We start from the raw sequence: 25,329 nt of genomic DNA on the forward strand, positions 1-25,329 counted from the left end.
CCAAAGTAATTTCTAAAACAAAAAAAACCTCCCCTAAAATCTTCAAACTTTAAAGCAGAATTCTGAGTGTGTAGTCACATACAACCAATTCTGAGAATCACCATTTTGAAAAGTCTGGGAACCACTGCTGTAATGCATGATCACTACTTATAACTATCAAACTAGCAATCGTGATGCAGAAGGTTATGTAGTCCACGAGAAGTAAACAGTTGAAATATGTCTGATAAAAAAAAAGCAAACTGTACAGACTATTGTTACTAGCCTTTTAATCCCCAGAGAAAGCTTATGCACTTACATTTCATCATCGTATTCCTTTGGAGGTGATACTGCAATGACTAAGTCAATCCAATCCTGAAAAAGAAATGCACAGGCAATACTGCTTTTAGAGATGGTTAGTGGACCACCATGGAATATCAGATAGGGAATCAAGAATGCAATTTATTCCTGGAAAACCACAGGTAGCAGCAGAAAGATCTCTATTAAAGACTTCTATAGGAGGATGATTTCAAGATTGACATGTTTGATTTGCATTCTGAAACTGAAGAAAAAAAATCAACTGGTCTTGCAACAAGCTTTTAAAAATAACTACTCTAAGAATCATCCTGTATTTGGTCATCTTAGCAATTAATACAGTTCTTGCTGAGAATACACTCACTATAGCTGAAGTGCAGTGTTACTTGTATATTAAGAAACCAAAGATAAGATAAGCTATTATCATAAAATTCCAATCAGCTTGCAAGTAATTTTCAGTATCAAAGATTCTGCAGATAAATGTACTATAAACACTCAGAATGTAATGTGTTTAAATACAAATCTTGACACTTGGCTAGATGCCATGAACTTTCACAGTAAATTACATGCATGATTTTTCACAGATGCTATATACCAATATCTTCTGCAGATTTCAGCTCACTTTGGTAGTATATGGCATACCTGTTACTTTTGATGCTTGCAACCTTATTTGTGTTGATGTAACAATGACATGGAAGAAAAGTATACCTCATGTGAGCATTGTAGAATGTAGGTAGAAGTATTCCAGGTTACTCACCCCACCCATGTTCCAAGCTTTTGCTAGAGTTGCCTGTGCTTCTGCCAGCCTGCTGTCAATTAATATCTTGCCATTTACAGCTAGTATTTCATCCCCTTTCACTATGCCTCCTGGTGAAAAGACCAATATGGTATACATACACGTAAGCAAAAAAAAATTTTGTGAGTCTTTTCTGTCCTATATTTACAAAGTACTGAATAGAATGAAAAGTGTCTTCACTAGGTGTGAAGGCTTACACTAAAAATTGACACAGACAAGAAAGTTTGCTACAGAAATTTATTTTTTCTTTGCTAAGGAATTTTTAGGCATCAGAAAAACACACTAATCTCTTATTGATCATGACCAGTAAGAAACTACTTCAGTAAGATTTTCCATAGTAGCAGTTTGCCTGTCTGGGTAATCCATCCAGCTTACAAACTGGGGTTGATTGTAGGCTGTTACTACGATGAAAACGGCAGCATTACTTAAAGACCTGAAAGTATAAGTGGCATTTGTCAAGGGTTTGCAGGACTGTTGTTCCTTTGCAAAAGCATGCGTAATGTTTAACGTTTCGTCCTTTGACTTGTTAATCTGGAATGAAGCACAATCAGCTAACTGGGACTGGATCTGAAGAGGGCATAACACAGATGGTAAGGGGACAGACTTAGTTATAAAAGACCCTCACAACTCAAAAAAAAAAAAAAAAAGTCTTTTGACAAAGAGTCAAAGAGAAACAGAGTACTTGAGAGATTAAGTGGCTGAGACATTTTCACAGCAAGAATGTCTTTGTGCAGACTGGGACAAGGTCAGCAAAGACAACATAAGAAGATAATTGTCCTATCCGTCTACCTGGTCATCCCCAGAGTTCTCAAGGAAAGAATGAGAGATACTGACCACGAGGAGCAAAGCCTGGATGTGTTGGTGTGCACATTCTTGTGCCTTCCAGAGAGCTAAGCTGTTAGCCAGAAGGCCCTGGCCTTTAGTGGGATTTGAGGAGTAAAGCCAGACATTTTACAACACAAATAACTATTGAAAGTAGTATTAAAAACAAAACCAAGCAGGGTAGGGTAGCCATGGTCAGATAATTGCTTTGCACATGGAAGTACTTCAAATATCATTGCTTGGAAATTGTTAAATAACAAAGACTATATTCTGCTTTCCTTAATTAACAGAATACACCAGAGAATCAGGTCTTGGTTTTGTTTTTTGGGCATTTTTTTTAATATCAGACTGGAAAAAGGGGAGTCCTTATTAAAAGAACAGCTCTACATTTTTAGGCCATGCTATTGAAAATTCTGTAATGATAAAAACACAGCGGCAGTGACCATTTCTTCTAAAATGCCATTTATAAATTTTACATAATTATTCATTTGAGCAGCACCCTTCAAACCATGAGGCTCTCTGTGAGCTGCCTTTAGAGCTGAGACAGAACTTGGCTGCCTTGGACAACCTCAGTGTGCCTCTCAGTACTAGGCATAGCTATGAAGTCAGCCAACAATTCTCAGCCAGCCTAAGAAGCCCTTTTGCAGCAGCATTCAAATTCCCCATTGGTACTCACCATGTTTGTCTGCAGCACCACCCTCATAGATGGCAGACACAACTATCTTTCCAATTGGAGAATCAATTCCTCCCTCAACTGCAAGGTCTAATGATCCTTCCTATTAAAAAAAGTTTTGTTCAGAAAAGGCTGTTAATTTTTGCCATCAACAGGAGCTTAATCCTTCCTTCTTCCCAGTAAGTGGGACTGTACATGAAATGCTTACACAAACCCTTTAAATATCAGTCAAATAATATAGTATTTACCTTTTTAATTCGTAATAGCCGTACATCTTTTCCCATAATCTGCTCTGGGGTAAACTATGAAAAGATATAATGATTAGTCATTTCCTTCTCTGAAACAAAACAACTAGGCTGATCTATGTAGTTTATGGAAGAAAAGGGACTTCTCCCTCCTCCAAAATAGCGTTAGAGGAAGATCAGAACACCAGATCATCTTTTCCTGTAAGAAAGCTCCTTTTCAACATGACTAGAAAAGACAAATATACAAGCCCCAGCAAATCAACAAGCAAGAATCTTACCCCCTCCCAGCCCTCAAAATCAAGGATGTGTTCTTTCCAGTGTATTTCATATTAAACACTGAGACATATTTGAATTTTCTCCTTACCATTGAATACGGATCAAAATCTTCCAAATATTTCTGGAATCCCTGAGAATGAAACAATACTCAATTATGAAAACATCAGCTCATCCACACACTCAACACACAAACACCATTTTATTTATTAGTGAGAGAACATATAATTCTGTAAGCTACGAAAGAAGACAGTAAATGGAGAAAAGCACAGAAAGGCAGCAAATAGTCCGTCCTGACAGTCAGAAGACATTTCAAAACCTTAAAACAGATCAGCAGATTAAGACGGTCATACTATGGAGCAGTTTTGAGGAATATTTTACCACTCTGTCAGCTCCACAGTTCCTCTCTACATCTGAGAGAACAGAAACAAATCTGGAAAGCATCATGGGCAGGCATGTTCTGCCACACTCTTCTGAGCAACGTTTCTTGGTACTATCACCATGGTGGGCACTATCTAGCACAGGCAGAAGTGTCAGGCTCCAATTCACCTGTCAGAAGAGCTACTCCATGGTGTCTGGGTTGCAGGACCCTCTTCCAGCCCCCTTCTCTCCTCCTTCCCATGGAGTTTCAGGGAGTTGGCTCCATACCACAAACAAACACAGGACAACCACCATTTTTGTATTCATATGTTTCTGTGGAGAACTAAAAAGTTTTGGCAGGGAGTGTCTGAAACAGGGAAGATAATATTGCAGTTATGTAGAGTGTGTTTGAGAGTACCCGCACCTTCTTAAACTTTCAAAACCTAGTACATTACTCTTGTCAGATCAACACTGCAGAGAAAAAGCAGGAGTTTCCTCTTCTGCAAAGAAGAGAGTTCCTGAGTCGGCAATCAGGAATCAATGGTGTTTGGGTTGTGGTTTCTTGAGGAGCATTAGTAGTTACTAGGTGAGACTGTATGGGTGATGCTGGAGATTTACAAAAACTCTGCACTCATACTGCATATTAAAGTAAGGACTGCAGGACTTAACAGAAATCTTTACTGAGGCACCTAAACCTGTATCATTCTTGTGGCTTCAAGCTGCAATAACACGGGGGTATGGGAACAACGGAGAACCACACAACCCTTTTCTGACACAGGCTTGTGGTTCAGTTCATGATCAAGCTTGATATATTCATTATTGCCCTCTTTTCTACTGGATCCATCTGATGACAAAGACTATTCCACTCTCAGACTCAGCTAAGACTTTTTTTACTTCTAAATCAAGCATATAGCTTAAGATTCCTCTGGTATCTTTAAGGACTGGCTGTTAAATAACAAAGTTGCAGCAGAAAACATGAATGCCTCCTCCTGTTATCATCTTTCTCATCTCTCTCAGTTGCCTGATTTTGACATGACTATGAATGATCCTCTGGGGTCAGATCTCATCCTTACCACCACTGCCTCTGACAAAGTCAATGAGCACTACTGCATTAGCAGACCCTCAAATGCACAACAGTGCTGCCCATTTGTCTTACCACACTTATGCAGACTACGCAGGAGTGGTGCTGATGACTCTTGCGTGGACTGGCAGTCACTACACACAGGCATACTGAATCGTACAGCCTGAACCCTGGCTTTCCTGCAGGCTGCCTCTCTCTTCACCTTTTCCCTGAGATCAGAAAACCATCTTAAGCAAATCACGTCCTCGTTCTGTGTTTCTTCTGAGACAGAAGAAACATTTGTGAGGGTTGAAGCATGACTTTGTCTCCCCAGGCTCCAGAGAGCTAAATCTTCAGGGCACAATTGCAGAACTTTTGCTTACTGCCACAATTGGTTTTTTTTTTTTTTTGGTAGAGAAATATTTATTAAAAGCATCTTTTGGGAATAGGAACATGAGACACCTTATTTAACATTTAAATTAGTATGGGTGGCATTGCATTTGTTAACAGTGAACTTTGAGGAACTAAATACATGGGAATTTGATCACAGACTTCAGCAAGGGTAGAATTTCATCCTGGTGGAAAAATTCCCAATCATTCATTCATTTACAAAGTGTATTAATATTATGAATAGTTTTACTAAAACTGTAAGAGAAACATTTTACAACGATAGCTACCTAAACAACTAACAGTTTGAATAGCTGAATTTGTATTGACCTTTGGAATCATGGCTGAAGCAGACATCTATGGTCTTGGAGCAAGCAACTTAGAGGAAAGAACTCCAGTCTCAGCCAAGTCACTAATTCATTATGTAATCTGAAGGAAGTCATTGAACTTTTTGTTCCAGGTCGCCCTCATGAAAAACAGATGTTGCCCTTGAAGAAAGTTTTCCTGGGAAAATAATTTTTAAACGGGAAAAAGAAAAACTAAACCCCACAACAAAAAACCTGCAAGCAAAGAAGTGATACAATCTGGATCAAGTAATGTACAAATACAGCTATGACACAATGAAGACATCCACATCTTTCTTGACTTCCATAGGACTGAACATGAGTAGAACCTGGAACGTTAAAATGTTTGATTGCACTGAAACAACTATCTGCCTGGACTTCTAGATGAAAAGTAAAGTTACTACTTAAAAAAAAAAACAACAACAAAACCCAAAATCAAAACACAAGCACCTAAGCCAATGGTACTGCTTACTGAAGTTTCTAGCATCAATAGTCAATAGCAATTGAGACCTGAGTAAAATAAACAACAACAAAAAAAAAGAATTGAAAGAGAAACCCATAACCAGATATAGCAAACTTTTCCAAAACCCAGATTCTCTGAGAATACAACTGTTGTATATACAGAACACACTACCATTCAATGGCAACTGAACAATCTCAAAGTTTGATTTATCTCAGTCAAATCCAGTTTTCCCTTCTAAATCTAGATGGAAACTGATCAAAAGGAAAAAATCATTATTAATCTTAATGGTTTACCACTCAAAAGCTCACACTGTGAGCTCACAACTATGCACCAACTTTTTCATATATCATGGCAATGCATCTAATTTAGCTTGCACTAATACACGTGTTTTGCACAGAAACTGGCACGTTTAACAGCAGCAGAGAAGTTAAGCATGAACTTCACTTCTTCAAGGGACTTTCTATTGAACTAGCAGTCAACCACAGGGATGAAAACTTCATCACTATGACAGAGGAAAGCAAAAAACAAGTAGTAATACAGCAGAAAAATCCTGCACAATAAAGAAAGGCTCTATGACTATGTGCTTTCCACCACCAGTTCTTCTGATTTCCTATCAATAATTATGTTATGACAATAGTTCTTTTGTTAAGCTAAGAAAATACGCTATTACCAAACGCATTGCAACTGCAGACTAAAAGAAACAAGGAAACCCTAGGAATATATATAAAAAAAAAATTGGCCTGTATCAGATCAGTTATCAGTGTTCAACTATCTTGAAGATTGCAAGTATTTATATGGTTAGTGCATATAGCTCAACCTGAAAGTTTTACTATCCTCTCATTCTTCATCTGTTTAGACTAGCAGGAGCCACAGGCACACACTGAAAGTTTACAAAGACTTGCAGTTTTCATGCACTAGGACTGTCTTGCATCCTCCGTTTTAGAAACCGAGCAATAGAATTAGAAAGGAAAGTTTTAAGTCTATGATCAGTCAAAACAAGAAGTACCACACAAAACATGGAAAATGTTATTTTACTTGTTTTTTGTTAGATCTAAATGATGAATTGTAAACCACCATCCTTTTAAACATCTCTTGTGGCTGCAAAAGAAAAAAAATTGCCAAACCAGGTATTAACTTTTTGCTGTAAGTAAGTGTCACCCCCTCAACAAATAATCTCACTGCTTTTTTTTTTTTTGCTCTTCTAGGGACTAAGTCACACTTGCATTTGTTAGTGCTCGTTCCCTATACCATTTTAAAATGAGAGAACACACACAGTGAAATAGTACTAAATACAAGGAGGAAAATTCTAGAGAAACTACATAAGTAATGCACATTTCCATACCACAAGATTTCTTAAAAATATTTTCTATGACTCCTTTTATCCCTAATTTCTACAGAACAGTGCTAGGGTCTCTGTTCCATGGTTGAAAAAAAAAAAAAAAGATGGACAAAATGATAGACAGGTAATTTCCAAAATATTGAAAAGTCATGATAAATATATGTTATACATTTAAGATTTCTCTCCTAGCAGGGAATATCCTACACTGAAAAGTGAATTCCATTATTAAATTCCTCATGAAATTGATAAAATGAAAGAAGATATATATGTGTATTTGGGCCCATCCTGAAAGAAGCAATTACCTAATTTTTTGTCTTGCTTCAATTTGGCCATCTACAAGTAACTTTACAATATTATTAATCACTGATGGATTTTATGGTTTTGTGTTGGGCTTCAATGATTTTAATCCCATATTGATTTTGGTTTTCTTTTGCTTCCAGTGCATTAACAAAATGGTACACTGTAGTTTGGAATACAGAACTTATTACGTTACAAAAATTTAATGGGCTAAAAAAAAAAAAAAAAAAACCACCAAACAAAACACTCCTCATACCTCTCCAGCCTCCACACAAAACCCTGCATCAAATTAGGTAACGTATTTGAGTCTTCTGAAACAAGAACAATTTTCTACAGACTAAAGTATGGTAATTACATTTCCAAACCCAATTTGCTTTAAAACAAATGACTATATATCAGTCTCACTACTGATTCTATCAGTGTCCTATAGTCATACCATTAGTTGGGAAAATAGATATATTCCTCAGTTAATGAAAGCTTTGTGGTCTGCATTTAATTAATACGAAGACTGAGTTTTTGTCTTGAAGGACTTTTGGGCAAGTCTGGCAAGATTTTCCACAAAACTCTTCAGCCCCTCTCTAGCCACTTATTAAAAAAAAAAATATTTCCTTTTCAACACAGATAGCTTTGGTATAGCTATGGTCAATAATAACTGAAATTTGCACATCTTACCCACACAGTATTTAAGCACCTGTCTGAGGTCCCTTGAATGCAGTCCTGCAGAATCTGGCTTCAAAATCTTGCAAATTGAAGGAAAGCTTAAATATTCATTCTTCCTTTCAGAAATGCTGCATCCAACAACAATGGAGCGAGGGAGGAAAAATCTTTAGCAGCAGCAAGTGCAACAAAGGCTCCTAACTCCCATAACAGGATGTTTGCAATAGTTGGGAGGACAGAGACTAATGTTCATGTTGCTTTTGCTTCTCTGAAAACCCCACTGCTAAATCATAACAATCCTGTCCTGTTCTCTGAGCCAAAATTTAATTAGCTTTGCTACAAGTGTATTCCAATTCACCGTAGTACAGCAGAGACAAACAATTCACACTGATTTTGACCCAGAGCAGCCTTAGGCATTCAAGGCCACAGTCAAGGCTTAATCCTTACCCACCATTTCCCTATAAGTGAAAACAATTTCATTTTCATGAACTATTAAAAGACCTGAATTCTGTTAATGTGAAGACTTCAGTCACAATAGAAACTTCACTGTTCTTATCTGGCCCAACTACCTTCCAGATAACAGGAGTGTTTTACCCATTCTTGCATTTTTATTTTATTCTCATGTTCGTGCTTTTTAACTTCTTTACTAGTGAATTGCTCGAGTATAGCCTCACTTGATTAGCTGTTTGCATCAAGTAAATCCATCAAGACCAGCTTCTAGAGTTTGGTACTCAGGACAACTAAATTCAGATAAAAACAAGGTAGAAGGAATTATGTGCATTATGTCACGTTAAGACATAAAGACTGCAGATCCGTAAGTTTTGTGAAATCTAGCGAGATAAGAAATAGCGTAGCAAGAGATACTTTGCCTTTGGTGATGTTCAGCTTCTCTTAGCGAAGGGAAGTTAGTCCTGTATCTGAACCATTGACTTCAATAAGGAACGCTCCTCACCCCCTCCTCCCCTCCACAAACAAACAAAAATCATTCCTTCTGTATAATTCTTATACATTTCTGGAGACAGTCCTGTACCTCCTTGTCTGTTTTGTTATATACTGGCCTTTTCATTTTTTAACTAATAGAAGTAACCTCCCTCTCTACTTCTGTATCCATGCAAGTCTTACTCCTCATACTATGTGACTTCATTGCAGCCAGGATGAATGTTCTTTACTGCATTAAGTCGTAAAAGAAAGTAAGAGGTAAGAGGTCTACAAAAACAATTTATAGACCGATGTTCCTCTCAAAGTCCTATCAGAATATTGCTCCCACTGAAATTGTGATCCTCCAACTAATTTAAGGCAGTTTGGGAACGAAGATGATTGACATCTGAAACATTTTAGCAGATTTGTGATTTGGAAAATGTGCGTGCATGCATAACAAATCATAAGAAATTTCCCTATGGAGGTGGATCTTATTGCCAATTTCTCAAACTAATTGTAAGCAGTCAGTAACAAAAAACACAAGCAACATTTTCAATTTGTACCATGAATGTCTGATCACACATAAGGGTATTATCAATTTTCCAAACTAGTTTATATTCGCACACCAGGCATTTATTTTCAAGAGCTAGATTATATTAATTGCAGATTATGATTTTTTCTCTGTTCATTCCTCCCCTAAGAAATTTCAAATTGCTTAGAGATGCCGAATTACTGAACACAATCAAAATGAAAGCTTCAAAGTTCCAATGCATAAAACTGAAGGAAATACCTACACTGGAGGGATCTGAATTTATTTTTAGTTCATGTACCTGCCTTCTCTTGAGCAACTTACAAAAACTGTTTCATTTGTCATTTCAATCCATTTATAGTATAGAAGTTTCACAATGACTATGTGGGAAAACTGGTTACTAAGTATCACTAGAATTTGTTCAAACTGTAACTGGAAAAATAAAGTAACAAGAGTATCTAAATTTTTAAAGCAGAAAACGAAAAAAAAAATCCATCCCAGTTTAATGAAAGACAGCTAGGAATATTGTGCCTATCATTTATTGTCAGATATAGCATAAGCTTGTAATTAAATAAATGAAATGCAAATTTTCCATCACTGAGAAAGCTCACATGTTGCAATACATTGTCTTGCCCACATAAATGTACATATACACACATGTCTGCACACACAACTAACTGTAACAGCATAAGTCATGATGACCCTTGACAATCAATACTACTAATTGGTACATCAGCTTTCTTAGATGAAATTTCAGAATTATCATTTGGGAGTTATCACCTGTCAGAGGCGTATTTCTCTTTTTTTTTTTCAGGAAGCCTTGGCTCACCTTCCCTCATATACCACAATTCCCAATGATGCTACGTGGTTGGTCCTAAAATATTTAGCCGAAGAGGTTTTTATTTTCATTTACATTTGAATCAGAAATGGAAAAGAAGTAAGGAAAAGAATCTGATTGTGAGTCAACTTTGCAATAGCACTGCATGACCAGTATACTGGAGTCTAAGATACAACAATGAACTTTTTTTCTTTGGAAATGATCAGTCATATATCTACATTTCAACTATGTTAATGGCCATTTACAAAGAAAAAATACATTGTAATGAATTTTTACTATTTCATTTCTGACAAATGAATTCAGAATTTATAAAAATACAAACCAGCATGTGAATAAGTGAAAAATAAGATCTACAGAGTCTAAGGCTCTATGCTGCTCTGAAAATATGCACCCCAGTACAAAAATTGTCACTAAGAGTGACTTTTAGATCACGGAAAAAAAAGAAAGGAAAAATACCTTTCTTTTTTACTTACCATTAGTGATCATTCTAAAATCTAGATGAATTTTAGTCAGCAGAAGACAAGACAATCATTGATTCTTTGAGGACAAGTCAAGAAATACCACAGTACTGTAGGCACTTGGAAAAAGAACATTAAAAGCCTTACCAGGGCCTCTGATTTGATTGTTGGCCTGACCATAAAGTTTGGGTCAGGATGCAGCATGACTGGTTTAGAGACTATTGGTACCCCTGGATGTCGCTGGGTAGGTGGACTTGGAGCAAGTTGCTATGGGGTTAATTTAAAAAAAAAATTACAATTCACAACATAATTTGTGCAAATCCATCACTTCACCAAGATGCCTCAATACAAATAGTTTATGGTAATGAATTTAATGACACAAATACAAGCCAAAACATAATTTCTCTTGCATCCAAATAGTAGCTTTTCTCCCTAAACTCTGACTTCACCAGCAAGATTATGGAAAATCTCATCCCTGCCTCTGGCATTTATCCCATAAAGGCAATGAACTGAATGAGAAAGTACAGGGAAAAAAAATGCTAAAGTTGAGTGTAAGAACATAGTGAACCTGCAATGAGATTTTAACTAATCTATAGCTAAATAGATCTTTTAATATGAAATGCACCAGGACTACAGCAATCAGCTTTCCATAAAGAATTTCAAGTTAATTCATCCTGACTCAAAAGCAAGGGTTCGCTACACTAATTACCTACCCTTCACTCTAAAAAGTACAGTGCCCAGAGGCATCCGAGACCTAATCATCCAGCACGTACTAACCCGATTGTACACTTCTCACTCAGTCAAAACTCCCACTGACGTCAAGCGTAGTTTTATTCAAGAAAAGAGTTCAAAACTGAGTCCTGTGGGTTTAGTTTCTGACTTAACCCCAGCAACTCTCAGCACACTTTTGCCAATGGTTCTCATAGGAAATGTGATGTATTCCAGATATCATTCATATGGTACAAGAGTACAAGCTGTATCCTCTGAAATTATTTGAATTTTTTCCAACAAATTGGTTAAGCCACTTTTTTTTTTTTAATTATGGAATTTTTGGTGTGTTTTTTTTTTTCCTCTCCCTTTTTAAAAATAAGTTAAGAAAAAAAGTTTTGGAAACAGATCTTTGAAAGTCCCCATGGATATCCCTCAACTAATGCTGTTCCCCACCACAAAATATATCATATTGTTAAGCTTTCTGATCTTAGAAGAACTGGCGGGTTCACAGATATCAACCTGTTAAAGTTGGACTGGAACCGGATGATTTCTCCTGGAGTTGCAAAATTTAGACTTTTTTTAGAGTGCCTCAGAGTGGTGAAACCTGACATCTGGCTATCCTGAATGAAAATCGGTGCAAAGAGTACCCAAACTAATGTTGGTTCTTCTGAGAAGAAAGCTTGCTTATTAGCACCATTATGTTTAAAATATAGTTTGGTTCTAGATCCTTTTTTCTACCTTGACAGAAGAACAACAACGTATACGTTCCATGACATACAGAACACACAAACATGGACTGTATGTTTCTGAAGTGTTGATGTAAGTAGTCCTCAGAGCATTAGGAGTCACTTCCACTACCTGGTATTAGTTACCTTGTAACACAGCAATAGATCCACTCACATGAATGCAAGCACTGAATTTTAAATCAATTAGCCATGCAGAGACAAACACTCGATGTTTCCTTGACATTAGCATTACATGGGAAGTTCATAAAACTAGTCATTAACAGTACATGACATACCAGCGGATTGCTCGACACAGAAGATACTTTGCCGACGTGGGAGGTGTTTCTTACAACCTAAACAGTAACAAACTTAGTACCAGGTTCAGATAAAGTAGATAGCTAATAATAGTTTTGAGAAACAGATCAATTTATACCAGATACTTTAATAGTTAGTTGTCGGGAATGTATTTGACAGGATTTCATTCCTTTTGACAGGTATTTGTTCAAGCTGAATTTGAAACTAAATCTGGGGAAAAAAAACCACCAACTTAGCAACATAGAGAAGATTAACTAGTTTGAGTAATATCAGAAAAGTAAACTTGAGACAAACCCAGTTATCTTATTTTTGATTTTAGCAGGCATAAACACAAGATCTTTAATTGCTGAAGTGAAATAAATGCACTGCTTCTGCTTTTCCGGGTGTTAAAAAATGAGTTTATAAAAAGCAGCAACAATAAATTGTCCAGCTTCTAATTTTTCTTCCATTTCTAAAACCCCATTGGGAACACTAGGTTATCTACTTATAAACAAAACAGCTTTGGCTCAATATTAATACTTTACTCAATATTAATGCTTAATTAAGTTGTAACTAAGTTAACTAAGTTAAGATTAGTTCTTCCTTCATATACACTAATTATATTCAGTGAAAACTGATATATTTCTGAAGGCTAGGTTTTGTTGTTGTTACCTGATGTATTTTTCTTTAATTATTATATTTTAATTAATTATTATTATATTTTAATAATGTCTTATTATATTTTAATTAATTATTATTTCTTTAATTATTAACCTCTTTTCTCTAACATATCTAGCAGTGAAAAATGTCCAGAAACACATACTGGAGTATATGGGTTTGGGGTCAGATCCAGTATGGCAGTTCCTATATTACTTCTTTTATCTCAATATTTTCTCTTAGCATTAGGAAAATGTATTTCTCTCTGAATGCTAATATTTTGTAGACTTGTGTCACATTATTTTTATTCTGCAAATAACTTGGGAAACCTGTTATCCATAGGAACATCTGACATCTCCATTTCAGTGGGTCTAACATATTCTTGGCACTTCAAGCATATAAACCACATAATTGAGCACTATCAGAGGTCTACTTAAGTTTATAAGAAGAGATTCCCAGTTCACATTAGGGCAATTACTCACATAGAAAAAAATCTGCCAGTTTCCCCTGAGAAGTGACTAATTTGCAAATCCTTCCTCACCACAAACAGAATCATGCAAACACAAAGCATAGTATTTCCAACATGCAAAAAAAATGAAAACCAACAACAGAGTCAATCAATCCATGCAGAAAACTGTGAAGGAAAGAAGCAACTGTATTAGATGCTTTTCTGCTGTTTGAAACAAATAGGAATCTTTTGCCACAAAAACGAGTACATGAATCCCACTACAGTGCTTAGCAAAGGGAATTATGATGAAACAGCTGCCATTTCTCTTCAAAAGTGAGATCTGGCACAAGATTTCTTATATTTGATCCTCTTCTGGAATGAGATTGTAATAAGAAGAAAATCAGAATGTTTTCTCAAAGAAATCCCTAACTCCTGTGTCTGCAAAAAACAATCAAACGTGATTACCAGCTCTTGTTCATTTAAAAGTATTTTACTGGTAGTTTACACAGTGTTGATGTTACAAAAATTCAAGCTTCTGATTTTAAGCTAATTTTCTTTGTCCACTCTTCTCACCTAACAAAGCAATTTGATGACATATTTAAAACACTTTCACAAGTACTTTTCACTACAGATATTTTTCTCAAGTTTAACTGAGTTAAATCTGCTGCCTGCTCTTGCTTTTTTTTTTTAATCTTTAAACACTCAAGTCCAAATTGTCTTTCTAACTGATACATTCTGCCCAAGGTACCGGCATGTTGTAGGGTTACAACACAGGTAGTGAGGAGAAAGCAAAACCCTCTCGACTTAAATTTTTAAAAAACAAAACAAAACACACTACCTCTAGACTGCATTCACTACTATGAAACAATGAAACCATATGATTCCTTCTTTTAACTTCACATATGGAAGACGGGTAGATCCAGTGGATAAAGTGGGTGACTGCAGCAGGGGAGGTAGGCCAGGCAGGGGAATGGTAAAGACACATGCATCCAAACAGATCATAAGGTCACCTGGGAAGCTGGTGCTACTGCCAGGGCTGGACCTCTTGAAAGTGGAACACTTGATGTAGGATGTGGATGAGCTGACGGTGCTGGAGTAACAATGGGTGGTGGTGGTGGAGGTGGTGCCACACGCTGTTTAGGCTTGTCAACTTCATCTAAGTTTATATCATCAAGATCTGTGGTATGAAGCTGCAGGCCACCGGCAAAGCGCCGCATTGATGTGGCAGAAGGAGAAGCAGAAGGACGTCCGCTTGTCAACTATGTGCAACAGAACAGAAATCTGCCTGAACAGTTCATCTGCCTGCAACAGCTCTGAAGAAATTAATGGCAAATCCAAGAACATCCTGCACAGGAAGCTTTTGGCTTCTCCCACACAGAATATACATAAACTTTTTCTCAGTAAGTCCTTTTTAAAAGCACTCCTTGGGATTCCAGTTTAGAAAGAAGAAAACTGGAGTGCTGTGACAGTAGCCTTGGCTGTTGGGGCACAGGGAATAACAAAAAAAACCCAACTGCATAGAGTCTTCAGAAGGTAAAATGATAGGACAAATCACAGCTAACACAACTCTTGCCTCTCTAACTCTTATGAAGAGAAAGCAAGAATTGCTCCTTACAAAGGTGATTATATAAAAGTAAACTAATGGAAGACAGGCCCTGAAACTCCATGCCACTAAAAAAGGGAAAGGGGCTCAAGCCTGGTGTAACCATAAGCAGACATTAATACAAGAGGGGGAAGTAAGCTTAAGCAGTTATTGAAACAAAAAAGTTCAGGGTGCTCTGAAATTTAGATCCTCAGGAGGTTCTGGACCTTCTCGTTGCTGTTGATCAACACCAGATGCATTGTGTGGCTAACAAACTCCAGAGTTTGAACATAATGAGCAGCTCACCCCAAAAATAAGGTTGTATGTGTGAAGAAGGTTTCTACATACGCTGTTAGAGTTGCTAACATTTATTTTATCACTGACCAAAACTGAAGCATTTAAGAAAATCCAGTTTATACTCTTTCGTTTTGCTATTTCATAGACACAGCTGAGGAAATAGTGGAGAGATGAGCTGTCCTACAGACATATGAATCTTAGTCTAACACAACAATACTTCCCTCAAGTAGGTAGCTCCATTGACATTCTTTGAAAAAATCCTTATCTGCCATACTCATCCCTTGGTACTAAAAAATGGGTATTTCTTTGGCAGAGGTCAAGAGATCTTGACTGCTCTTGTACCCAAGTAGCAGTTCAAGCCTGTAGTATTTGAATATTGTTCAGCTGCATTTATCCCTCAGAAGCATTCTGGTTTTGTGTTTTACATGAGTCTAACTGCTTGGGTAGTTTTGTAGAAGAATTGTAATAGAATATTTATACATAATGCAATAGAAGAATTGATGGAGCAAATACAACACGAGGTGCTTGTCTTAATTCAGGGTAGAGCTCTGGAAATACAACAGGGATTTTAATCTGTAATTTTCCCTCTTACTTTACAAAGTAAGGGGGACAAAGATCTAGCAGAACACAGGCAGCCAAATTTAGGTAGTGAAAGAAAACTCAGCATAATCATTCCACTGTCCTAGAGACCTGCACTGAAGAGCCACATAGATCTCAGCCTGAGGCCAGGAAGAACCAGCTGCTTTTCTCAGAGCTGCTCCACATTGACCTGAAGGAAATTCATGCGAGAGTGTTCCCCAAGGGTCCTCTTTGTGGTTGCAACTTCTCTGGGATCCCAGGGGAGTTCAGCAGATTGCAGTGTTCCTCTTGAACGCAGCTGTGCTTGGAAGGGAGCCAGAGGAGCAGGATGGTGGGAAAGCCTCACTCCACATCTAGAACCATCAGGCTCTAAGGCACATTAACTATCTGTGACTCCCTTTGTTTAATGGGACCATTTAAAACACAAAACCAAACCCTATTCTTTGGGAGTTTCTTATCTTTTTGTAATTTTCTTAATCTATACCTTTATTCCATGCAACACAAGCATCAAAGAGCTCATCATCAATGATGTTCTTATTTTCATAGGATACTAAAAAATACAGCTGGGTATTCTAGTCTCAGTTTTATTATTGGTAGCACGTCCCACCTAGCCCAAATAGCTCATGAGCCATTCAAACTGTCGATTTTGCAGTGATAATATACTTAAAAAGGACAAAATAAAACCAGTTCATTAAGATAATTAAAAAGTCTCCATAAAATATAGGAACAGCAAAGGCTATAGACTGTAATTCATCAATTACTGCCATTTCCCCCCCCCCCTCTTAGAATGAAGGCTGAGAGGGAAAGACCAAGACAGATTTTTCTCTGGTAAAAACCTGCTGCTTTTAGGAGACAACTAGTGAGTTATTTAGAGATCATGCAATATATGGAGGAGCCAGAATTTTACCTCAGGAGACTCATTCTCCACAGAGGAAATCTGTTCTAACCGTGTCTGACAAAGTCTTTCCACCCAGTGCTGCACCTTTTCTGATTCTTCCAGGTCTTCTCGTTCTGTCTCAGATACCTTAACCATAACATCAGTGCATGAAAAAAGGTTATAGGTATAGTTACAATACAAATAGGTTTCAAAAGTATGAAATGCCATTTAAATTAGTTTTAAAACTGATAAAGCTTTTGAGAATTATTTCCTATTTTGCTGTCCTTCATTAAATTCATCGCTACACATGGACACTACACATTAACCGCAGAGGTATCCTCATTTGGGCAAAAGCTGACTGTAGAAACAACCAAATGTGTGAAGTTTTGCAGTGAAACAGCACTTTTTAAAAACTTCATAATCTTTGACATAATTAAACATTTGTCCTGCTAAGAGAATTTTACTAAAGATTCAGCTAATTTTCTTTCAATATAATTTTGCACTTGATAGGAGAACACAACATACCTCTTGCACGAGACGATTTATTTTCAGTTGTTTTTCTTTCTCCAGCATTCCTTCTTTCTCTTTGGCAAGTTTTTGCTCAAACTCCATTTCTTTTTTATTCTTCTTCTGTTCACACAGACTGTCACTTTTTGACTTCTTTCGCTCTTTCCCTTTCTGGGAAGTTTTGGTGGTTTTGTTTTTCTCTTTTTTGTTGTTCCCCCCCCCAAGTTAAACAGATTTTTACATCAGCTAAAAACATTGCAAACGTCAAGCTCAGTACATGAGTGCCTGCCTTGAAAATTTAGTTACAGCCTGTGCAAGCATGGGGATGGTCTTTTAAGAGAAAATCTAAAGTCCATTTCCCCAGCAATTTGCAGGAAATTCAACCTTATTTGGAGGGCCTGTGCACACTGACATAAATTGGACAAGATCAGACAGTTCAACTTTTATGCCTCTCTGCAAAGTTACAACATTAGGGCACACTGGCCCACTACAAAACTTTGAATATTTAAACAATTTTGGTTAGGTCTTGATTTGCCATCTCTCTGTTCTGGCATTTTTACATAAATACAAGACTGAGTGTTTTCAGGTGACAGATGCTCATGTATAGGTAGATGTGAATATTCTATGCATGAAACGTCTTCATGCATATGTCCTAAAACCAGCATTGCATGCCTTAATACAAGTGAAATAAACAATTACTAAGGAAAGGCTTAGATCAGTGCAGAAACTGAATTGCTCCCAGGAAAGAACACTGCATCACGAAGACCAAGTAGCTCCTACAGCACATCTACTCACGTGAGTGAACTAATATAGCACAAGGCAACCCTAAAATTTTACCTGTAGAGTACAAACACGGGGAAAGACTACATAGTCTTTTTGGAGTCTCTGTTCCTATTGACTTCAAAATACCCCCTGGTCCTTATTTCTACTTTAAGGATATCACATTTCTGCTACTCTCTCCCATTTGTACTCGCAGGGCTTAGTTCATACTGGAAAGCCCATGTTTTCCATTTATTTATGAAAAAGTAAAAAGGAGGAACAGCTGGCCTCTTATTGTCAATTACTGCCAGTGCCCCAAGAAGCTTATGCTTTGGGTTTGATTTTGCTTTGCTCATTATTATCAGCTACTGACATTTCATGGTGGTTTTGGGAATTCAAAGCAAGAACATGGTTCACCTTACATAGCATTATTTGTCTTCCTTCCACCTTTTACACATAATACTGGTAAGAAAGCCTTGGAAAACACGCATTGTCTCTGGTAGCTACAAAAGACAATTCTCCCAGTCAAGCTGTTAACTGGAACTTTGTACTGCTGAGTTCAGTGGGATGTGGTCTATTGGTTCATGGTGAAGTGGTTGTAAAATAAATAAATAAATAAATAATTGTCAAAGACAAAAATTAAAAAAGTTTAAGTAAATAAATCTAGCTTTTCACACTAATGTTTTAACATAAACATACTTCTGTTGGCATGTTTTATTCAAGCGTAACTAGTTTGCACCTTAATAACAATTGCTGATATTATCTTATCCTCTAATAAATGAGAAGATACATTTAGTATTGTCTACTAAATGTAATATGTGGCAGGTCAACCTGCTAGGTATCAACATTTGAAAAAAGGTACTGAATTTAAAGGCACATTAAGCAGTACACATGCCAAAGTGTTCCAGCATAGGAACATATATCAGACCATCTTAGCTGCATTCACTGCATTCAGATACAACAGGATGAGTCATCCTTTCCATCCATTTTCCCCATGGATTCAGTTTACTTCCTGTTAAGGACATTTTTAGTACAGAGTGAAATTTTGGTTTTAAAACAAACGAAACAAAAAAGCAATTAGCAATTTGGAGTAGGATGAAAATTCATCACTTCCAGATTTAAAAATATTCCTAAAAGAAAAAGAGTAAAAAACATCTTTTCAAGCTTATAGTCCACACTGTGTAGTAGAGTTCAACAGGAATGGGGCAAGATCTTCACTACCATATGAAAAGGTATTTGGAGGTTCTCTAAACTATCTTTGTCAGCAGTAATACAGAAGGTCACCTATTTGTGTGAAGAGACTGGGTTTTCATAACATGTATTTATACTTTTCAGACAGAAATCCTAACTGTACTGCCTTCCACACAAGTTACAGATCCACAATGATTTACAGTCACTAGCAGCACAAAACGGTATCGAAGTGTACCATCATTTCCTATTCTCTATTAAGGAGAATAGGTATCTCCTGTCCACACAGAAAGTTAAGGTAATAGTCCTAAATGGTGACATAAATACTTCATATGTCAGATACAATCCCAACCTCCTCAGAAACCTTGAGTTCTCAGGAGATAGACATGTGACCTCTCCTTGACACTTCTACCCCAGTTAATTACCATCAACGATCACAACCCCACCCACCCAAAACACACAACACAACCACAAAACCCCTATAATATGGCCAATATACATTAAAAGACATAAAGAGAATAAAGCAACAGCAGGAACAAAGTATTATTTGACACTTGAATAATTTGAAATTGCAATCTACAGCAGATCTAATTAGCAGATCTACAGATAAAAAAGTATTCTATCAAGCTTAAAGATTTTCAATTGTTTTTGCTCATTCTGTGATGTACATACCTAAAAGCCTTTTGCCTCTCCTCTTACTGGGAGATTTGCAAAGGTATAACTGGCAACTGCATACTTGGTTCCCATTGAATTTTTGTCTCTGGATTTTTTTCTTATGCATTATTCTGAGGACTTTTGGAGAACGTAAAGACATGCACTGCCCACCTGTACTAAACACCTTCTGCAAAGTATTGACATACACTCCCCACTGCAGCTGGCAGGACTTGAAAAGTACGCAGTATTCAAAAGAACAAACTCCTAGGCAGACGCAATCCAAGTGCATCTTAATTTGTGCACACATTAAAAGAAGAATTTGATGATAAAGAATGTCTAGTAATAACAGAGAAGAAAAAAGAGGAATTAAAACTGAAATGCACAGCAAACAAATTCACACATCAAACTTTGTACCTTACGGATTGTGGGAAATTTTCCTTCATACCGATAAAACCATCCAAAAGCTACAGAAAGGGAAAGGAAAAGTTGGTTTTTGAAGAAAAGTCAAGGACTGGTTCAGATTCAGATCAATCCATGCTGATACATGTAACGGATTAAAGTTTATTTGAAGGCGCAACAACAAAGGTTTGATATTACAGGGCAAGTTCTTAGACGACTTCTTGATCAATTGCGCTAGTACATTTAGTCACGTTACCCTTATTTTACTGATACACATTTTATGTTAAGTAAAGCAAATGCAACAATTAATCTTCATACAGAACCATACAGCCATATGCATTGCCAAGACTTCTATGGTCACAGTCTGACTTTACACTAGTTTTTAACACGCCTTCTTAAAATGAAACAGGTATTGAAATTCATTCAAGCTTGTGGCAGAACAGTGGCACCTGAGGAGACAAGAAAAGCTCCACTTCCTAGGATAAAATATTTTGAGCCAAGTGCAGAAATATTAAAAATCACATTGCTAAGTAAAAACATACAAAAGGATCCGTTACCATAATTTTATACAGGAAACACTGATAACACACACAGCTCTCAATACAATCTACCTTTCTGTAGGATTGACAGAATTTGTATTAAGGTCTCTTTAGAAAGCAATGACAGCAACAGTGTCATAACCTTTCATGATTTACCAAGGGACCACACTTACTGCCTGAGCAAAACCAAATGATCAGTTCAGTGTCAAGACTGACTGTCAGGAGGAAGGGAAACAGAAAGAATCTGAATCAGGATAGGAAGTTAAGGCTGAGCAGCAAACCTGTTTGTCCTGCTTCATGATCCCTTCATCCATGTCATCTGTTTCAAGTTGGTCATGTGCAACTCCCTTTAAATCTACTAGAGAAACAAAGGAGGAAAGGAGTGAGGAGATAGAAATGACAGTCTAACTGGAGGTTCCCATGAAATGAAAAAGAGCAGCAATGTGGGACTAGACATTTCCATGACATAAAAAGAAGTTAGCAAAGGGATATTTTTCCACATAATAGGAAAAAAAAAAAAAAAAAAAAAAAAAAAAAAGAGGTCCAGCATCATTCAAATCAATTTCCAACCTCCTTCAAACCTGAAGAGCAGCTAGGATCTGCCTATGGCCAATTAGTCTGCTCTGCTGTGAAGGTAAGCTTGCAGAGGTAGGTGGCTTTTCCTGTAAACCATCAGCAGTTCTGGGATATCTGGCTTCAAAGAGAAATATTGACTTTCTACTGCGCTGTCACTTGGGTCAGAAAACTAAACAGATAAAAGATGGTTGCAGAAGAAAATTTTCTCCATCTCAGTTTCTCAACAATGAAAAGTGACTTCCCCAAAGTCACACAAAAACCAATGTAATCAGGTTAGGAACCAATCCAGGTCTCCCTTAAGTTATGCAATACTCACCCCACAAGCACTTTCCACTTTTTCCTTTGCCTAATACCATTTTAGTACATGTACTATCTATAGCTCCCAACTTAGCCTAACTGCCAATTAAGCTCCAAGTGTCTTAAATTCCTTTGGATAACTAAGTCAGACTTACACTTTGGGGCAATTCTTCATGGATAGGTTGCAGTGTACAAACAGTATCTCCTCAGTCTCTCAACTAATTCTGAAGCAGACTGCCCAGTGATATGAAATCAATTTTCAGGCTGTGCAAACTACAGCCTGTTTTGAAAGATTTGCTGCAATGGATGAAAAGAGGAAAGACAGGAAAAAGGAGAACAGGGGAGGAAAAAGAGATAGATTCAGTAAGAAAAATGATTTTTTTTCCCCACTCTGACAGACGGTCTATTTAAGATATTAACATATCTGCTGCTACACACAGCACCTCATGGACAGGTGCCTGAAATTTGAAAATTCTTAGAAATGTGCATAGCTTTCTCACTATTAGGTCACTATGAATTGATTCAGAAGTTCTGATTCCATGGTTTTAATTAGCACATGCTTACATGCTTTGCTACCCAGGCTCTTGGCACGAAAGATTATTTTTGCAACTGTTGTAAACGTCATTATGCCATCATCATTTCATTTTCAAGATAGTTGTCAAAAAAGCATGAACTGAAGAAAGTGATATGCAGAAAAATGATGTGGTAAATACTTCAGCCTGAGAAGGAATAAATTAGATGCGAGAGGCATGCTGGCAAAAAACAGATTTGTTAAAAGACTGAGGAAAAACACTTTTTAAAAGTAGCTGATTCTTCAGAATGTTTGCTTTTTTTTTGTCCAGTGTCTTACTGTTGCTTTGCAACAATGCCTTCTGTTGCTTTTTTTTTTTTAATCACATTCAATATATTAAGTTCTTTACTCCATAAAGTTGTTCACTCCTCATGGAAGAGGAGCAAGGGAGCTTCAAGACATTCCTACAGCCACCAAAGATTGCCAAAATAAGAGAGGATTGAGGTCCTGCTGAAGAGATGAGGGAAAAGATCTTTAGATTTTTCTGAAAACTAAATATTGAATTAAATTTCCTCCTAGCCAAAAGCAGGGATTCCACATCTATATTTTCTAGTCAGAAGGAAGCAGACAAAAAAAAACTCAAAACCTTAACCTCCACCCTCCATAATACACGAATTTAGAGTAAAGGAGAAGAAAAAAGGTAACAATAGGAATAGCACAAAGTGCATTCATTCATTCCTAATGGAACTGCAAATATAGTACTAGTGTTCTACCTTCAAACACTACCTCCCAAGATCTCTTCTCAAATATAAAAAAAGATGTTAAATTATTTGCTGATATGATTAATGCAGAAAGATCACAGCTAATTCCAAATGAAAAACAAAAAACCCCACTTGTCTCCCCTTCTACATACATTCATTTTCAAAAGTAACAAAACGCAGTAACAAGATAACCATAAAACCTAAACTATTACTTATTACTATAGGTAATATTTTCTTCACTGAGATGAAAGCACTCATATGTATATAACTTAACCTTTAAATATCAGCTTATCCACATGGACATAAAACATAATCACCGATCATATAAAAAAAATGCAGCACTAGATCAATAGTGGAAATCAGCACAAGTATACTGATGCAAGAACTGCTCTGTGACAAGGTTGACAAGCAAAACACTGAACAGAAACAACATGGAAAGCAAAGCATCCAAACCCTGAGCTAAAGAGATCTACGCTTCAGACAGTTTCTTAGCAAGTTTTTTTTTTTAAATTATTCCTACTGTTGCTTGTTAAAAAACCATGACTGAGTGGATGTAGATATTGCAAGTTAGGTACCTGTTTAATAAGAGCTATTAAATTAATCTATCGTATCCTTCCAGCCTTCTGAAAATAACCAAGTCATAGCTAACTTGTCTTGGACACAAACTGGTGATATATTCCACACACCTCAGTGATGTGTCTGAAAGAAATATTTATCCTGGGAAGCAGACTGAAATCAATTACTTACTCTTGTGTTTGGAACGAGGGGCAGAGTGCACTTCTGCAGTTACAGTTTTTAGAGATTTGGGAGGTTCTTTAGGGCCCCAGTCTTCTTCCCACTCCTTTTTAAATTTCTCCTCCTCTGCTGTTATCCTAGGGGGAAAAAAAAGGTAGCTAGGAATTCTGTGTATAAAAACAACAGTATCAATATAAACTCATCACAGTCATTTAGTGTTCAGTGTGTTTGTTTTTTTCTCTTTAATATAAAGCATAATAAACTGCCCCTTCCCCAAAACAAGTAAAATTTACTAAGGTACTAAGATAATTTGTAAAATATCATGTAACTGAGCAAAATATTCTTATTTAATACTGAGACTTCAAAGGCCAGTTATATAAACATCTGCACAGATATTAAGCCCACTACAATACTGACTGTCACCCTAACTGAAGCCAAAACCCATCTCTCATCTAGTAATTTTTTCATTTTTAGAACTGGGAAGTATCTATTAGAAAAATAGCCCCTTTTAACTAAAATACTAAGCAACATAATATCTACCACATGCCTAAATCAGATGTTACAATGGTAAATTATACCTAAAAAGTGTGTGTCTTTTTTCTAGATCTTATCTCCATTTTGATGGTTGCTTCCTAAACATATACATTACACTAAAAAGTGACTTTTCCCAAAAAGAACAAAATACTGTTGAGACACAGACCACATTAAATTCAGCCTTCTAGGAAAAGAGGAAAAAGAAAAAAAAAAAATTGTCACACTTCAGGACAAAGGAGCCCATAAAACAAGTAAATTACATAGAAGGCACCTAGAAAGACACCGTGATCAAAAAAAGGACATTTTGAAAGAAAATTCAGCAAATCCCAAGTAGGTCATGAGAGAACTGCCATATAACCCAATAACTTGTAGCTTCATATATGGTGCCTTTAAGTGATCCAAGGTCTATTCTTGGATGCAGCCTGTCTTGAACTGGTTAACTGATATATGGTGCCAAAGTTTACCAGGTCTTAGATATATATGATGCTATTTATACTTTGATTATCTTTTGCGTCTCTAAATTAGCTAAGGTAAATTTAAAAATTATCCACACGTGGTCAAAGCACTATAAAATCTGCTGCTGAGATCAATATTTAAATTTGGAGGCACAGTCAGTAGCAGGGAACATTGGACAGAATGTTTAAATTTGTTTTAAACATTCATTTTAATAATAAAAAAAGGTTACAATGTAACTCGAAGCACACAGAGTTAAGGACCTCTGCCATTTAGGCACATTTGAAATTTTTTCCTAAAATGCGTGCAGGATACTAAAAAAAGGGCACAGTGACTTTATACAAGCAATTCCTGCAGAAAAGGTTTTAAAAATGTGCAAAGGGTGATACAAACTTTTAATTACAGGAAAGCATTATATTCTAGTGAAACCGCCTACCTGCAATTGCTTATGAAATCTAAGCTTTAGATCAAATCTAAGTTCCTATACTACCATCCT

General features: G+C 36.7%; 1 protein-coding gene across 1 annotated transcript in view; it reads right to left on the bottom strand.

Annotated features, from left to right (window-relative positions):
- Positions 1-291: 291 nt before the first annotated feature.
- Positions 292-25,329, bottom strand: part of USH1C (USH1 protein network component harmonin) — a gene marked incomplete at its 3' end in the record, with an annotated part of 47,913 nt that continues 22,875 nt past the window's right edge. The window contains exons 14-25 of the mRNA XM_082485285.1: positions 23,859-23,983; positions 21,248-21,324; positions 17,446-17,598; positions 16,951-17,067; positions 14,596-14,844; positions 12,483-12,539; positions 10,898-11,017; positions 3,192-3,233; positions 2,831-2,884; positions 2,586-2,685; positions 1,049-1,158; positions 292-351 (exon numbers count right to left, since the gene is read on the bottom strand). Of these exons, the coding sequence (XP_082341411.1) occupies positions 292-351; positions 1,049-1,158; positions 2,586-2,685; positions 2,831-2,884; positions 3,192-3,233; positions 10,898-11,017; positions 12,483-12,539; positions 14,596-14,844; positions 16,951-17,067; positions 17,446-17,598; positions 21,248-21,324; positions 23,859-23,983 (1,264 nt within the window). The remainder of the gene's footprint in view (positions 352-1,048; positions 1,159-2,585; positions 2,686-2,830; positions 2,885-3,191; positions 3,234-10,897; positions 11,018-12,482; positions 12,540-14,595; positions 14,845-16,950; positions 17,068-17,445; positions 17,599-21,247; positions 21,325-23,858; positions 23,984-25,329) is intronic.

The sequence above is a fragment of the Vanellus vanellus genome (assembly GCF_965231255.1).
Source record: "Vanellus vanellus genome assembly, chromosome: 6".
In the NCBI taxonomy this organism is placed as follows: Eukaryota; Metazoa; Chordata; class Aves; order Charadriiformes; family Charadriidae; genus Vanellus; species Vanellus vanellus.